We start from the raw sequence: 18,033 nt of genomic DNA, 5'->3' as shown, positions 1-18,033 counted from the left end.
TCCTGTATCAAAGTCCTTCATGATTTTAAACATATTTATCAAATTTCCAAGTATCCTTCTCTGTTCTAAGCAGAACAATTCAGTTTCTCCATGTTTCCTGGTACCATACTATCAAATCTCTTCTGCACACTCTCAGTAGCACAGGGTGTAGCATCCTTGGCTGAGTCAAAAGGTTCAAGTTCTCCTCCAGAGGCCTCAGCACAAAGATCTAGGCTGACTTTCTAATGCAGTACTGAAGGACTGCTGCACTGATGGAGATGCTGTCTTTTGGTTGATGCATTAAAACATCAGCCTACTCTTTGATGCTATTTCAAAGAAAGTTAGAGGAACTCTTACTAATTACTAACTCTTACTGAGTCAACGGTATCCCTCAACTAATATCATCAAAATGATGATCTGGTCATTATTACTTTATTGTTTGTTGGATAACACAGTGCACAAATAGGCTGACACTTTTCCTAGAAGTTTCAAACACTTTGTCATGTGTTATAAAATGCTTTGTGATGTTCTGAGATTATGAAAGGCGTTAAATAAATGTAAATCTTTCTTTTTTAATGTTGTGCATGAAGCCCAGAATTAGCTGCAATGCTCCAGCTGAGCCAAAATATTTTTCTGTAAAGGCTTAGCACAAATTCCTTGCATTTATATCTTTGTCTCTATTTATAAATACAGAGATCCCATTTGCTTCTTTTTAGCAGCCTTCTCAACTTGTCATGCCATCTTAAATCATTGTGCATGTATACCCAGTCTTGCTGGGCACCCCCATGCATGATATTCTTCATTGTATAGAAATGTGTAAAGAAACTGCTCTTGTTAGTTACTCTATGGGCCTAAATTATGGTGTACCATCACATCAGAAAGGCAAGGACCAAGAACTGTCACTGTTTATCCTTATCTCATCATAACTGAGGCCTGCTGTAGGTAACAACTAAGCACTCCAATACAACCCACCTTTTGGAATTTATTCAATTGGCCAAGTTGAGATCCAGAAGAAGATTCAAGAGGATGGAAAGCTCAGAGCCTGCAATTGTTGCAGATAAAGGAGGACCTCACCTGCTCTTTCTGTCTCCACAATAAAACAGTTTGGTGGTCTTTTCTTGAGCAACCTTCCATGGTCCTTTTATAGATGGTTGGGCAGCTCAAGACTTGGACATACTTTTTTGACATGTTTAAATTGCAAGCCCTGATTAGTCTAAACAAATGTAGGCATCTGGATTGGAAACCTGTCTGGGAGTTGATGTTCTTTGCAATATCTCTAATGTCTAAGATCATATTTAGCTGCCCAAAGGGCCCTGGCCAAATAGAAGAGATGCAAACAGAAATGCAGATCCCCTAATATTAGGACTTTTTCTCTTCTATAATGACTCAGAAACACTCCCAGGAGCACACTGTACATGTTTGTGGTATCACTGGCTTTGGCAAAATACTGTGTAATGCAATAGACAGAAAAGAATGCTAATAAGAAACAATTGTTTATCATCAAGAAATATTGCAATCATGTAACAGCTAGGCAAAATGTGACTAATCAAAGCAAGTAATCAATGTTACCAGAAAGACAAATTGCATAATAATTTGGAAAAAGTTAGAACTGCCAGTTGAGCATTTGATTTCAATGTAATTACATAACATGACATGACCAGTCAACCACATCTCTGGTGTAGAACTTAAAAGAATTGAACTGAGGAGATGATCTCTGGAGGAAAGGAGACGCCATACTCTGCTTTCAGGGTCAGTAGAGATTGCAGTTGTTATCAACAGACATCAATGAGACAGATTTCATCTTCACTGGAATTGATTATAAACGCAAGTAGTTCTGAGATTTTTTTTTCAAAATTAGGTTTGTGACCAAAATTAAAAGAGCAAGGGTATACCAATTGCAACCACTGGGCCATATATAGCCTCTAAACTCTGGCAGTTTAGCTCAACTTCCATTGATCTCAATCCTGTTTCTGCTTACATGTACAGTTCTTGTGTTGTCTTGTTTTTAATTTGAAAAGGCTGTTATTAGTGCTCATTTACTATTATTATTGTAAACTGTAAGGGGATTGTACAGGTGACCTCAAGACTCTGCAAAACTTATCCAGGATGGCCTGAAAAGACTAAAAGGTATGTTACTCCCTGGTCTGTAAAGATCTTAATTTGAAACATCACATTGAGGAGCTAGTAAAAGTTTGAATGGTTTGGGAATTAGTGCATAAGTGCATCCTTTGTCTGAAATTTAACATGAAGTAGATTATATATTATTGATGCAAATTATAAAAAAAACTAGGTATCACAGAATTATCGACTCATATCAAATTTGGTAATTACAGTTTGGTACTGTAAGTTAGAACATTGTCTCTGGATCTTGAAATAAAATTAGGCAGACTAATGAATTAAAACTCTCCTCTCTCTAATAATTATAAGGTTTATAATCAAAATTACTTAGTAGTCTCAAATCAAGTTCAAGTGGACATGACGTATCTGGTCATACTTAGCCACAATTCAATGTAAATCAGTTTAGGGCCTCAACACAGGGATGTTTTAAAAGTGGATCTTGTAAGAAATAAAATGTAATATTATTTGAGAAAAGGGTGGGCATCATTGTAAGCTATTAAGGCAAAAATTAGGTAGTTTGCTTTATTTCTTTGGTGGCTACATTTTTTGTTGATGTTTGCCACAGAAAAATGGAAATGTTCCAGGACTGATCCCAACAATGCATATCTTGATGGACACAAAAGTATTTGAAAAGAACAAATTGTGCAATTAACAACGATGTACGAAAGAATAATTCCAAATTTGCTCTAGAAAAATAAGCTGTGTTCAACTGTTTGATATTTTGTGAATATAATGTTATAGCCTCACTGAACTGAAATTGTTTTGTTGATTGTGGTATCCAGATTTAAATGACATTTGCTTTACTTCTTATTAGATGAGAGGGAAAGAACTGACCTTTAATCTCCATTACAGGTGTTGCTTTATACAAACCAGACTTACTTACCACGTAACGATTAAAGAAAAAAACACTGACTCAAGTGGAAATGCAATTTCTTCATTTGCACCAGATTTTAATCCTACTTCCTGTGATACAGAGAAATTTAATTCTCAGCCTTTTATCTGAAATTTGGTTAAGAGCCCTGAGTAAAATATTTTCACACATTGTTAAAGTCACACAGTAAGAATGACACCTAACATGGGTCATTTGAAACACAAGTTCACTCACTTATCAAATTTTGATTGCATTTTCAGTCTAATAGTCATCAGCAAATACTGAACTCTGAATTTTAATTGTCAGCAAAAGGTAGTTCCTGAAAAATGCAATGAATGAAGATGTAAGATTATTCAAATTGAAGTTATATTGACTGATATTAATGGATTTCTAACTGATTAAAATAGTAGGTAAGGGAACTTAATAAGAATGTGTTAATACATTTGTATGAAATTCCTTTGTCTGCTATTTTTATTAATATTGTACAGCGTGATATCAACCCTAAAGTTATTCACAGAAGACGAAGTCACATTGAGTACCAATTCTTCTCCTTGAATGTTATAGCATAAAAACCAAGAAATAACATTACATAGATCATAATGGTATTTAATGGACTGAACTAAAATCCTAGCCATTTATTGATGTCTTTGTATATTTGTTATTTCTCCCAGAGACTGACAGCCATGCAGCACTATGGGGTCAATGGTTACTCTCTTCATGCCATGAACTCTTTGAGTGCAATGTATAATCTCCACCAGCAGGCAGCACAACAGGCCCAGCATGCTCCTGACTATAGACCATCTGTCCATGCACTGACTCTGGCTGAGAGGCTGGCTGGTAAGATACTAATGTCAGTTTTCATTGTCTGGTAGAATTGAGCTTTTACTTTCTCTTTTTGTTATTACACTTACTATATTCAGAAGCTTGTATGTGATTGCAAACAAGAAGTAGAAGTACAGTCAGAGAAGGCAGTCAGAAATTACAGATTGAGTTGGACAAAGTGTGGACACTAACAGGTTAGCAAAATTGGCAGATTAAATCCAACATGGATGAATATGCAGTGTTGAAATATATGTGAACAATTCTAAAAGGGGTAAGCTCAACGGACCCAATGAATGCAAAGCAGCAACTAAGAAAATTAACAGTACTTTGCACATATAACATTAAGGAATGCTTAAAACATTGAAGCATTTGTTAGGGCAGACCAAGGTGGAATTCCAGGATGGGGTTGAGTTTTTAAATTATGATTTTGCACCAGTCCTCAGTAGATGATTCTCCAATAACACAATGTACAATTGACTCAAAAGTTGAAAATCTCGAAATAGATATAGATGTGGTCTTAATTAGGAAACATGGTCTCATAACTGACTGGACTGTTGGACAGCAGATTTACGATTACATATTTTGTACCTTCATTGAGGTTGAATTTTATCCTCACCTGAAAAGCCAAGAGAACTTTGGACATTTTCAACATGGCTTCTGGCTTGGAGATTATGACTTACTTGATTACTTTTGGGAGGTTATTGGATTAAAATATAGGAGGTCTGGCTGATACCATATGCTTGGATTTCCAACAAGCTTTCAATGAGGTGCTACACAATAAGCTACTCAGAAGTAGAGAGTCTGGGATTGACAAGGGGACCTGGGTCAAATAAGGAACTTATTGCATCCTTGAAGGCATGAGGTTTTAATGGCAGTGGTTCTGTATGGAAAGCAACATGGATTGGTGTTAGGACTATTGACATTCATAATCATTATTAATAATTTGATACAGGCATTGGGTGAGCTGTCCACAAGTTTGTAAATGATACGGGTATTTAAGAATGTTTTAGAACGTTGGCAAAGCTATTAGAATTAGACATAGATGTGATAGGGAAATGGGCATATGTCTGGAAAATGTTATTAAATACTTATAAAAGTATTGTTCCTCAGACGGATAAGATTCACAGTGCCATATGTATACCTGATAGAATTCTGATTTGAAGTCTGTCCAGGGCAGAAAAATATCTGCATGTTGTAGTCCATGAATTTCTAAAGACTCACAACAGTGCCAGGAACCAAACAGTTTGAGGATGTATGGTTAGAGTGCTTAAATATTAAACAAAAAGCCTGTAATGTCCTTGTATAAAAGATATCTATGCTGGTGCCCAGTTTTGGTCCCCTCATATGATAAATGTCATAGATGGCCTGTAAAAGGTTCAGAGGAACATCATGAGATTAATATCTAGTTTCAAACAACAGCAACATTAAAGTAGGACGATGCCCCAAAGGCATTTCACAGAAGTATAATAAGACTAAGATTGACCAAAGAAGCCAACAAGCTAAGAAGGAGCCACTGGGACAAAGAATGTTAGATAACATGATTAAATAAAAAGACCCAGCATTTTCAGATTATAACGCATAGGAGCAGTTGTAGGCCATTCAGCCCAATGAGTCCACTCTGCCATTCAATGTCTGATCTGATAATCCTCAACTCCATCTTCCTGCCTTATAATAATAATCTATGATTCCTTTACTAATTAAAAATCTGTCCATCCCAACCTTGAATATACTTAATAACCCAACTTCAACAATCATAAAGAAGTCCACAGATCCACTAACCTCTGAGGGAAAAAAACTCTCTTTACCTAAGATTAAGAAAAGCATGGAAATTTGAATTACTTCACTCCAAACAGAGTCCATGTATGTTGATTATTTGAATTAGAAAGTGTAGGGAAAATCAAGTTAAATGCATATCATAGAACCAGGAACGATGATAGCAGGCTTTTCACTTGCCAAGAGTCATCAAGGTTTGGAACAAATTGTAAATTAATATAGTGTGAACTTGCTGCAGCATTCTAAAAGGAACTGTGAATGTTCCTGGCTGTGGTTGACCTCGCTGTGTAGAGACCGTAAGTGGAATCTGGCCTCATAGTCATTCTGGTTTCCTGGTACCTTTTAAGATTGACTTCAGGAGTCAGAGGAATTCCTCGGATTTTGTTTGCTCTGAATTGGCCTAGGAATTTTGACCGTTTCATTTGCACCTCCCAGGAAGTTTTGTGGCCCCTGGCACATTTGGCATCATGATTTTCAGATGGGCCATGACTGTTGAAACAGATTTGCTGGACCCATCTGCTCTTACCTATTCAATTGTATACATTCATAATGAAAAAAGTAAGCTCAATATTCCATGATGTTAATCAATCAAAACACAATCCCATGATGAAATATGGGGACTAGGATCCCTTTGGTTGGTTGAACTAAATAGTCTAAATTGTCTTCTTCATCTACAATAAACTTATGAATTGCTATTTGAGTTGAGTTATGACTGTGAACAGTAAGGCAGATTTTAATTTCCTGAAGTGCCAGCAAATGGGTGGTAAGGGCCAGGTGAACATTAAATAGCCCTTGTAATTTTCCTTTCAGCATCTCAAGTTTGTGAGGAGAAAGGCAAGTAGGAGATTTTTGTTGGCAAATGGGCTGAGATATGAGTGGGGACAGACTATGTTAATGAAGGTGAAAAAATGTGGTTGTTTTGTGTTGGAAATTGTACAGGATCACAGGCTCTGCTCTGGATTGAAGAGGGCACTGAGGTTGTAAATGGTCTGGGCAGACTGACATGGACAAAAAGGCCAAGCAGCATCATAGGAGCAGAAAGGCTGACGTTTCGGGCCTAGACACTTCATCAGAAATTTAGGCCCGAAACGTCAGCCTTTCTGCTCCTATGATGTTGCTTGGCCTGCTGTGTTCATCCAGCTCTACACCTTGTTGTCTCGGATTCTCCAGCATCTGCAGTTCCTGCCATCTCTGACATGGACAAAGGATTGGAGTTGATGACAAGAGAATGGTGATTGTTTCAAAGCTGAAGATGAGGACTCGATGACTCAGATATTGGACAGTCAGTCAGTTAACGAACAACTGGATGTCAGCAGCTTAAATGTGAAAGCTGATGTTGTGTTTGATATTGCCAAAGAACTGCCTGTTAGAGCAGAAAGGAAGTGTCAAGGATTCATCCCAGTACAACTCCAGAGATGGGAGCAATAAGACATGCCATTTATGGAGTCACACTGGATAGATAGGTTAAAAAAATGTTGTACAGAACAAAGAAAGTGCATTAGCAGAGGATGATGTGGCTGATCTTGCTGTAAACTGAAGAGATGTTAAAAATGAAAAAGAAATATAACGATGCATCAAAGTCACAGAATTTTAAATTTGTAAATTATATTAGAGCCAATTCAGATCTATGCAAGGGGTGGAAATTACTCGGGAGAATCCAAATGGAAAGTTGTAGAAGCAGTTTGTGTGCATCCAGAAGGTGATAGCAAAGTGAATTGCTTTAGAGATGACAGACAGTTGGGGATTAATTTGTTAGTTAGTGAGGATAAATATGTCAAGGTGTACAACGAGGCAAATGCATTTCAAAAGGAGACCAAAATGCCTGAGGAGAGAGGACAATTTACAATGTCAGTTTGTAAAAGTCAAGGAAGGAAAGATGGTTGATGGTATGTGATGCGAATGACATCAAGAAAGCAGGAGTTAACTGAGATCCCATACGGCAGAGAGGGGTGGAGAAAATGCAGAGATAGATTACATATAAAAAATGTACCTTTTCACACATCGTTACAGGTGAATGTGGAGGAGGCAAGGAATAGGTGGTAGAGAATGGAATTAAGAAGTATCTTTGCCTTACTGAATGATCTATTTAATTTCAATAACACATGCAAAACTATATTGGCAACTCCCTTGTGCAATAATTACTGACCTAGCTAGTGATGCCACATCCCATGACTGAATTAAAAACAAAGCGTAATCACCAGGTATAGTAAAATTTCCTTGGACAACAAATATAATTTACTCTGAGTCATTATTATTGAAAGTATTGCTGTCATGATTCAAGTGTTCCACAAAAGCATCTTCTGCCATTGGTCTTAAAACATCAACAGTATTGAGTTCACAGTGGAAAATAAATAAAATAAATAAATATTTCCAAATAAATCTTTGAAAAATAGCAATGCAATGACACCAAATCAATACACTGGAAAATAGCATTAGAATAGTTAGGTGGATAATTTTGACTGGCAAAGACTCAATGGGCCAAAGGACCTTTTTCCGTGCTGTAGACCTCTATAGACTGTATGACTCTAAAAGGTGGTACCAAATGATAGAAGAACCCAACAAGATGAGAAGGGAAAGTTGAGGACAAGTCAACTGCAGAGCAACTACTGTGCATCCATGGGAAATAATTGCAACTGATGAGCCAGTTGGAATGGCACAAAGGTATGACATTAGGCAACATAATTAAAAGTCACACAAATATGAATATATTTTTTTGACAGGTGAATTAGAATTACAATTATAATTAGCTTTATTGTCGCCTACTCAAATGAGTACATTGAAAAGTTTACAGGTTGCCACTTACAGCGCCATCTTAGGTACAAAGGTACCTAGATACAGAATCTTTAGAAATTTTTAGGGGAAAAAAATTAGAAAAATAAAGAAATAAAGAATGATTATGAATCTGTACCTTTCCCAATAATTAAACTAGATGTGTTTTTATTTTCCAACGGCTGTGCATTTCAAGATATTATCCTCGAGGCAAGGTATGGGTCCCAGCACCGTAAGCAACGCCGGAGTCGGACAGCATTCACTGCCCAACAGTTGGAGGCTCTGGAGAAGACATTCCAGAAAACACACTATCCTGATGTAGTGATGAGAGAGAGGTTGGCCATGTGTACCAACTTGCCTGAAGCTAGAGTGCAGGTACAAGACATCTTTCCCTTAACTTTCTCTATCAGCCATTTATCAAAATGACCTGGTGTATTAGATAACTGGTCAGTAAGTACAGTTATCCAATTTATTACCTATAATCTTTATAGTTTTAAAACATTTCATATGTTCAGTTTTTTTTACCCACAAGTAACCAGTCTAGATACTGGTCTTTATTTGGCAGCTATGCTTCTTGTGTTAGGTAATGAAACCAATGTAATTACAATTTTCATGGATATGTGTTCAAATTTCATGAATTTCATTTCACTTATGTGGTGTTGTTCCTCATCCAGAGATATTTTCTACCATTAGGCAAAATTGAATTGTTACACAAATTCTGCTTACATCATAGCAGGAGGCTGTTATGCCTGTGCTGGCCTCAGAAATTGAAATTCACCCAAGTCTCCCAGGCACTACTCCTCTGCTCTTTCCCCCCAGCACTGTACATGTTTGTTTTCAGAACGTGATCCAATTTCCTTTTGAATTCTACCGTTGTCCTTACTTTCAACATGCTCTCAGCTTTTAACCAGTCACCATGAGATGACATTTTTCCTCCTGTTGCCATTGCTTCTTTTGACAGTTGCCTGAAATCTGTACCCTCTGGCTTTTATAAAGTCAAAGAGTCATACAGCACAGAAACAAACCCTGCAGTCCAACATGTCCATGCCGACCATAATCTTAAACTAAACTACTCCCACCTGCCTGCACTTGGCCCATTTCCCTCCAAACATTTCTAATTCATGCCAAATTGTTTGAAATGTTGTAACTGTTTCCACATTCGCCACTTCATCTGGAAGTTCATTCCACACATGAATCACTCTCTGTATAAAAAATTTGCCCGTCATCTCTTTATTATATCTTTCTCCTCTCACCTTAAATTTATGCCCCCTAGTTTTGAAATTACCCCCCCTAGGGAAAAGACACCTGCCATTCACCGTATCTATGCCCTCATGATTTTATAACCTCAATAATGTCATTGTCAACCTCCTATGCTCGATTGGAAAAAGTCCCAGCCTATCCTTACAACTCAAACTCTCCATTCCCAGCAACATCCTGGTAAATCTTTCCTGAACTCTCTCCAGCTTAATAATTTCCTTCCTGTAACAGTGTGATCCAAAACTGCACACAATACTGTACAACCTCAACATATCATCGCAACTCCTATACTCAAAGGTCTGAGCAATGAAGGCAAGTGTGCTATATGCCTTCTCAACCACCCTGTCAACATGTGATGCAAATTTCAGAGGATTATGTACCTGAACCCCTAGGTCTCTCTGTTCTACAACATTACCTAAGGCCCTACTTTTAATTGTATTAGTCCTGCCTTTCTTTATTATACCAAAATGCAGTACATTGCATTTATCCAAATTAAACTCCATCTACCATTCCTCAGCCCATTGACTCAATTGATCAAGATCACTTTGTAATTTTAGACAACCTTCTTCACTGTTCACTTACCACCAATTTTGGTGTCATCCACAAACTTACTAACCATGCCTTCTGTATTCTCATCTAAATCATTTATATAACTGATGGACAAAAGTGGACCCAACACTGATCCCTGAGGAACAGTACTGGTAAAAGGCCTCCAGTCCGAAAAGCAACCCTCCACCACCAATGGGAACAGTGCCTCCCTAGCTACTCAGTCCAAGACCCTCTCAATTTTGAATACCTCCATGTATTCTCTTCTCATTCCTTCCTTTTGAAGAATAGCCCCAAATTAGAAGGTCAAGGGGAGCAGATGCATGGGAACCTGTAAGATCCCCTTCAAGCCACACACGATCATGACTTGAAACTATATTGTCATTCCTAGACTGTCACTGGGTTAAAAACCTGGAACACCATACTGTGGTATCCCCATTCCCCAAGAGCTTCAGCATTTCAAAAAGGCAGTTCACCATCACCTATTACAGGACAGTAAGGAATGGGCAAAATGTGTTGGTCTAACCAGCAACATGCAGCTCCCATGAATGAATCATAAAAGACAATTTCCAAATTGTCCACGAACTGAAATTAGTGGCACCTGGAGCCATTCCTGTGCATCTTTTATGCACCACCTTGATGCCTTAACATCTGTCCTAATTGTAGCTCCCTGATGTGGATGCAATATCATTGTTGAAGCCAAGCCAATGTGTTACACAAGTTTAATATAGCATATTGGTTTTGTATGCTCTGTTCAAAGCGGTTGGTTAGCTCAATTGGCTGAATGGCTGGTTTGTGATAGGTTACCAGGAAGGGTTCTGCTTTTCACTTCTCACTAGCCTGAGGTGTGGTGATTCTCAGTACAAACCACCAACAGTGGTCTCTGCTTAATGAGAAAACAGCCTTATGGCCTACTATAACTAGGTTTCTTGTGGTGCAGTGATAGTGTCCCTACCTCTGAGCCAGGAGACCTGGTTTCAAATCCTACTCCAGAGGTATGTTATAAGATCTATGAACAGTTTGATTAGAAAATTTCAAGACTATGGTGACTTTATCTTTTACTCTATGCCTCTATTTAACCAGCTGTCAGCTTAATTAACAACTCTGTCAATCTAGCCTTCAAAGATTTTTACACCTCTATACCCCCCCCCCCACCACAGGTTTCTCAGTTCCTGCAGCACGATTAGAATTAAAAATAGTCCTTAAAAATTAAATCCTCTCTGTGCATTTTCCTACCAGAATGAAACACTTCAGGCTTCTTTGCATTCAATTTATTCTACTACCTGTCCACCCATCTCACTAACTTATTGACATCCTTATTAGCTTCTATATTATCCTCTGGGTAGTGCTGTCAAACAGAGAGACTTAGGGGTTCAGGTACATAGTTCTTTGAAAGTTGCATTGCAGGTAGACAGGGTGGTTAAGAAGGTATCTAGCAGGCTTTACCATTGAGCATAATAGTCGATAAGGTTGGACTGGACATTGGTGAGGACACTTTTGCACTACTGTGTACAGTTCTGATCACCCTGTAATAGGAAAGATATCATTAAATTGGAGAGGGTTCAGTAAAGATTTACCAGGATGGTACCAGGACTAGAGGGTTTGAGTTATAAGGATAGGTTGGATAGGTTGGGACATGGGGGGCAAAACTAAGTTGAATAGCAAAGGTCTTTTCCCTAGGATGGGTGGGTTCAAAACAAGGGGTATATTTTTAAGGTGAGAGCAGAAAGACTTGAAAAGGGACCTGAGGAGCAACTTTTTCCATACAGAGGGTGGTGCCTACATGGAATGAACTGACAGGGGAAGTGGTAGATGCAGGTACAGTTACAACATTTTAAAGGCATTTGGATAGGTACCTAAATAGAAAACGTTTAGGGTGATATGGGCCAAACGCAAGCAAGTACGACTGGTTTAGTTTGGGAAACTTGGTCGGTATGGACCAGTTGGAGCGAAGGGTCTGTTTCGGTTTGGTCCGCAGCCTTTGAACGTGTGCCGTCTACAACGTTGTCGTGATGGTGACGGTTTTGCCATGTCTTCCTTGAATGTTTCCAGGTCTGGTTTAAAAACCGCCGCGCAAAATTTCGAAAGAAGCAGCGCAGCCTGCAGAAAGAGCAGCTCCAGAAACAAAAAGAGGCCGAAATGAGCCAGGAGGAGACGAAAGCCGAGAAACCAGGCACAGAAACTCAGGGCTGCTCAGAAGTCAGCGAGTCACGTAGTGCTGGCGGCGAGCCGATTAACATCGAGTTAAATGTCACCTCGGCCGAGCAGTCCGACAGTGAATCATCAGCAGAGGAGCATACGGACAGGGAGCGAGAGTTTAAATCACCGGCAGAGGAGTTTAAGCAAGATAAGAGCTACAGCCCAGACAGCAAGCCAACAACCTGCAAACGGGCAAGCCCTAAATCAGGTAAAGATTAGCTTTCTGTTTGAAGCTGAGCGATTGGGAGGAGACTGAAAGCTGGTACCTTTGTGTTTCAAGCGTATTTGCAATGTTTGTCATTTGATTGCCTCTGTTTGCATTTTAGAAGTAGCATCTCTGCCTCTTACTCCGACCCAGAGAAGAAATAGCTTTCAGAGAAGTTCTCGGGGATACTGCCCGGTCCAGTTAATTTGTTTGAAAATGATGTGGAATTGCAAAGCACACGTATTAAAGTTCCAGAGCTGTCTCATTCAAAGTTGTTCTAATGTAGTGTGCAAGAGTTTCGTCATTTGATTCCAAACACAGTGTCGTCTAACGGTGGATCGTCCACGTTGTATTCCTAAGGCTGCTGGTTCTTTAGGGCTGTAAGAGTTCCAGACTCAACTTTTGTCTATGATTTAAAGCATCTGGATTCCAGATGCTGCGGTCATTTGTAACTCAAAAATCGAACGGAGTCCAGATCAGGAGCTGTATTCCAATCTCACAGAATCCCTACAGTGCGAGAAGAGGCCCTTCGCCCCATCGAGTCTACACCCTCTGAACAATCCCCTGTCGTACCGTAAAAGGTAGGAGCAGAAGTAAATCAGTCTGCTCCACCGTTCAAGAGATCACGACTGATATGGTATTCCTAAACTCCACTTCCCTGCATTTTCCCGATAACCCTGATTCCCTTATAGAAAATCTGTCTACAACAAATAATTCCACAGATTCACCTATCTTGGAGAAAAAGAAAATCCTCCTCATCTTTGTTTTAAATATGCCACCCCATATTCTAAGATTCTGCCTTCTGGTTTTAAACTTTCATACAAGAGGGGACCAACTTCTCCTTAGCTACCCTGTCAAGTTCTATACTAATTGTGTATGTTTCAATAAGGTTGCCTGTCACTCTTCTAAATTCCAATGGGTGTATGCCCAACCCATCCTTATAAGACTGTGCCTCCATATCCAGTATCAGCCTTGTGCAACCTTCTTTGGACTGTCTCCAATAACAGTATATCTTTCCTTAGACAAGGGGCCCAAACTGTTCACAGTGCTCCAGCTCCCTCCCAAATCGCTCAAAATGGTCTGTCAGGCTTTGTGGCAGTAGAAACATGAAACCTCCTCACAGGTGGAAACCAGTCATCTTGAATGTGAGAGGAGTTGCTCAGATGTGGCAAAACTTTACTAAGGAGGTCTCAAGGCAACAGCCTGGAGATGCTGCTGTTCACCATTGCAGAATGGCAACCCTTCCCTTTTTTAAATCATTGTTCATTCTATTCAGCAAATTCAGATTCATCTGCAAAAGGCATACTTTCCCTTGTGAAACAGGCATACTTACTCAACTGCATGCTGGCTTGCTTGTTGTGTAAACGTTTAGCAATGAATATAAACCCAGTAAAGCTACAATTCTTAACGTCAAGCTAAGATTCCAGATGCTGGGATCGATCTCGCCGGAGTAAAGTAGATTGAAGCGTATTTGATAGAGGTGTTCAGGATCATGACAGGTATAAGGCGGACAAGGAAAAGCTGGTTCCATTCGTTGATCCTACCAGAACAAGGGGACAGAGATTTAGGGTTTTAGGGAAAAGCTGTGTAAGGAAGAACGCTTCCAGTGGCAATGACTTGAAACTTATTGCCTAGCAGCGTGCAAAAAGCGGAAATCATCAACCACTTCAAAGTAATCGGTCACGTGATAGAGCAGAGGAACGAGACTCGTTGGACTGCTATACAGAAAGTTAGCACGGCCTCAATAGGCCGAATAGTCTCGTTCTGTGTCTTATGATTCAATGATATATACAGGAAAGATCAGAGGCTTTGGTGCCTGGTTTAAATTAATAGAATACAGAAGAGAAAGAATAAACGAGATAAACAAGTTAATACATATGGTTGGGGGGAACCAAAGATATTGTATTACAAAAGAAACTGAATATGCAAACCAGGTTGTGTGCATCCGTATTGAAACTAATGTCTGGATTGATGCTGAGCATGTGCCTTAGTAACAAGGGAAAACATCTTTCTTTGATAACTGACGTCCTGGACTGTTCTGACTCGCTTTAACCTTGTTCCAGTCAATAGGTCCCATGCAGTCTCTGCTCGGCAGTCTCTGTTGGTCCCTTGCTGTCTCTGATTTGAAAAGCTCGGCACTTTAATGGTTCAAAATTCCCCTCCTAATGAAACAGGCGGGCGTGGGGAAGAAGTTTGGATGGGGATTTTCCACTCAATCTCCTGGCGTCGGTGTCACATTGGTTTTGATCAGACAAAGCTCATATTTCCAATGATTAGCTTTCTGACAGCTCGTCAGGTTTCAAATGGAGACGAATGAAAGCAGGGACTGTCAGGACTGATGAGTTCATTGTTTGACTACAAGCTGATGTGATTTTTGTGGTTACCAGGTGGATTTAGCAGAGTAGTGTTTGAATTAATTGCATATCACCGCGGAGCTGAGAATGGAACGAGTTAAAGCCCCTTTCACTTGTACAAACTTTGATTTAAGACTCAGTGACAATCCGCCCTGACAACACAGTGTACCTACCGACGCTAATGAGCTGCCCTGGATACCTCTGCCTCCACTCTTTCGATTCTAATTCCCCAAACCCACACACCCACATTGTCCCCCGAACCCACACACCCACATTGTTCCCCGACCCCACACTGTCCCCCAACCCCACACACCCACATTGTTCCCCAACCCCACACACCTACATTATCCCCCAACCCCACACACCCACATTGTTCCCCGACCCCACACACCCACATTGTTCCCCGAACCCACACACCCACATTGTTCCCCGAACCCACACACCTACATTGTTCCCCAAACTCACACGGCCACATTGTTCCCCAAACCCATACATTCACATTGTTCCCCAACCCCACACACCCACGTGGTTCTTCAGCGGTAAAGTGGCAAATGCAATGGGATAACAGACTCCTTCCCAACCCCAGAGGCCGTTATAGGTCTCCATGGCACCGTGCAGTCCGTTCAGAGCTGGGGAATGAAGATTGAATCCACTCGGGTGACCCGAGAGGAGGATCTGACTTCATTTTAAGGAGGAAACATGGAGGGCAACTCCAAAGCGGCGGAGAAGGACCGTTCATTCTTAAGAATCAGAGCGAAGATTGGCTGAATGGCGAGGAGAACCTAAAGGTCTCTGAATGAAGAAACAATGAGGGGGACCCTATAACCAGGGGGACGGGGGTAATGGGAGACTTCACTCGGCCGCCCCCTACAGGATATGACCAATGGGCTCTCCAAAAGAGACAGACTGCGCAATTGTCTGCGCTGCCTTGTGGAGAATATTTGGGTGTGAAGCATGAACGAGTTTGTTTAGTTCAATTGCCCTTAGGAAGGAAGGGAAGCCTGTCTTGGAACATATGGTCATGCTGTCAACAAGTTGGCAAATGTGGCAACGCTTGATGGGAAATATAATGCACACATCAAACAGTGTAGTTTATATTTCACAGATTTGAATGCGTTCATGGAAAGCAGTTGAGGTTTTTTTTGTTCACTCCCGAGTTGCTGGCTACGTCAGCATTTATTGCCTGTCCCTAGTTGTCTTTGAGAAGTTAGTAGTGAGCTGCCTTCTTGAACCGCTGCAGTCCATTTGAGCCAATTTCTGAGCTCCCTTCCCCCTCCCCCATTTCTGAAGAAGGGTCCCGACCCGAAACGTCAGCTTTCCTGCTCCTCTAATGCTGCCTGGCCTGCTGTGTTCCTCCAGCTCCACACTGTGTTATCTCTGACTCCAGCATCGGCAGTTCTTACTATCTCTGCAGTCCATGTGCCATGTGTTGTTTAATGTAATCGTTTGAATTATATCAGAAAATCATAAGCCCTCCATGATTTCGACGTAAAAGGAAAACCAGATTCTGACTAAACGTACACCTTTCTCTCCCCGCCCCCACCCCCCATTGCATCTAACAGATTCGCCGATTAACACTACCGGGACGCCTGCCTCCAGCAGCGGGAGTAACTTGGTGCAAACACACTCCTACTCGTCCTCTCCTCTCAGCCTGTTCCGGCTGCAAGAGCAGTTCCGTCAGCACATGGCAGCTACCAACAACCTCGTCCATTACTCCTCCTTCGACATGGGCAGCCCGGCAGCCATGCCATACCTGGGCATGAATATGAATGTAGCCCCCATCAGCTCCCTTCACTGCCAGTCCTACTACCAGTCGCTATCGCACGCGCAGCAAGTGTGGTCGAGCCCGATCCTGCAGGCGTCGAGCGCCCTGCCCAACCTCAACAGCAAAACGACGAGCATCGAGAATCTCCGGCTCCGAGCCAAGCAGCACGCAGCGTCCCTGGGACTGGACAGTCTACCAAACTGACCCAATTGGTTCGACAGGAACAGGAGGAAGAGGACGTGCTTGTTTGGAAAGCAAACAAAAACAAACACACCGTACACACCATTTTAAGTCTATTTAGATGTTGCTAGGTTTGACAAGATGCTTTAAAGTCACGTGCATAAAAGAGAAATGTCCACTCAATTTCCTGTAATGAGTAGGAGGAAGTCCAGACACTGCGCTTGCACAAGGGAAACTGAAATTAACCAGCTCTTCCAACTAATATCTCATCAGTCCGGCTTCAAATTGAAACGAAAACAATCCCTTATAGCCCAGGTACAACATTTGGTAAACGGTTGATAGTCAGCATTTACAGATGCAATGTCCCAACTGCTCAAAACTAATAAAGGCTGAGCTTTGCAAACCACGTATGTCCTAAAAGAAAATGAACAAGGTCCCATAGCTGCACTTCTTAAATGGCGCAGACAACCCCGGAAGCAGCCCCGCCGGATATTTGTTTAATGTCTAAAAAAAAAGAACCGTTAAAAGAAACTTACTTATTTTTCCAAGTTACTTTTTTTTTAAAGGCACCGGCAGTGCGATTCTTAACAACTGCGTTAAAACAGGTCACTTTGTACAAATAAACTGTGGTGGAAATTGCTCGAGATGGCGAGAGCCGTCCCGGTTTCCGCCTGCTCCCACAATGACTGCGGGAGTACTAAACTGAACAGCAGACGTTAGCACTATTGGACTGGAATAAAACAAAGAACTGCGCATGCTGAGGATCTGAAACAAAAACAGAAATTGATCGAGAAACTCAGAAGGTCTGGCAGCATCTGTGGAGAGAAAAAGCAGAGTTTAAAACTTTTCCAGTCCATTCACGTTCTTCACAGTTCTGGTTAGATTCGAAACATGAACTCTACTTTCTCTCCACAGATGCTGTCAGACTTGCTGAGCTGGAATTAATGTCATTCGAGTTTCGCGGCAACTTTATGGCTGACTTTTTTAATGGCATTCCAGGATCACACTTGACACCTCTTCCCCGAAAGACCCAAAACACCTTTTTAAAATTTTAGAAACACGTACTAATAACACATGGCGCCCGATGCAGTTTAGGACTTTAGCCACCTCAAGAACGATCAACACACTTGCAGTCCAGAGTTTACAACCGTTTTCAAATATCATAGTCCAGAACTAAACGTAGTTTCCTCCGTTT

At 40.8% G+C, this 18,033-nt stretch overlaps 1 protein-coding gene across 2 annotated transcripts; it reads left to right on the top strand.

The window, feature by feature from the left end:
* Positions 1 to 3,642: 3,642 nt before the first annotated feature.
* Positions 3,643 to 16,862, top strand: LOC109914481 (diencephalon/mesencephalon homeobox protein 1). Of its 2 annotated transcripts, none has more exons than XM_020514074.2 (4): positions 3,643 to 3,805; positions 8,529 to 8,707; positions 12,188 to 12,542; positions 16,456 to 16,862. In XM_020514074.2, the coding sequence occupies exons 1-4, from the start codon at positions 3,652 to 3,654 to the stop codon at positions 16,860 to 16,862; spliced, it is 1,095 nt and encodes a 364-aa protein (XP_020369663.1). In that variant the 5' UTR covers positions 3,643 to 3,651. The 2 variants fall into 2 exon arrangements, with proteins under 2 accessions (XP_020369663.1, XP_020369662.1); XM_020514073.1 differs by having other exon boundaries at positions 3,652 to 3,805; positions 8,493 to 8,707.
* The last annotated feature ends 1,171 nt before the right edge of the window (positions 16,863 to 18,033 follow it).

The sequence above is a fragment of the Rhincodon typus genome, chromosome 10 (genome assembly GCF_021869965.1).
Source record: "Rhincodon typus isolate 14 chromosome 10, sRhiTyp1.1, whole genome shotgun sequence".
In the NCBI taxonomy this organism is placed as follows: domain Eukaryota; kingdom Metazoa; phylum Chordata; class Chondrichthyes; order Orectolobiformes; family Rhincodontidae; genus Rhincodon; species Rhincodon typus.
The sequence above is the reverse complement of the archived record's forward strand: the minus strand, read 5'-3'. Positions and strand labels throughout refer to the sequence as shown.

Excerpts from the sequence above, each read along its gene's own strand:
- LOC109914481 (XM_020514073.1), top strand. The coding sequence starts at position 3,652 with ATGCAGCACTATGGGGTCAATGGTTACTCTCTTCATGCCATGAACTCT. Across the intron at positions 8,708-12,187 it reads TGCCTGAAGCTAGAGTGCAG|GTCTGGTTTAAAAACCGCCG; the intron begins GTACAAGACATC and ends GAATGTTTCCAG. Across the intron at positions 12,543-16,455 it reads ACGGGCAAGCCCTAAATCAG|ATTCGCCGATTAACACTACC; the intron begins GTAAAGATTAGC and ends TGCATCTAACAG.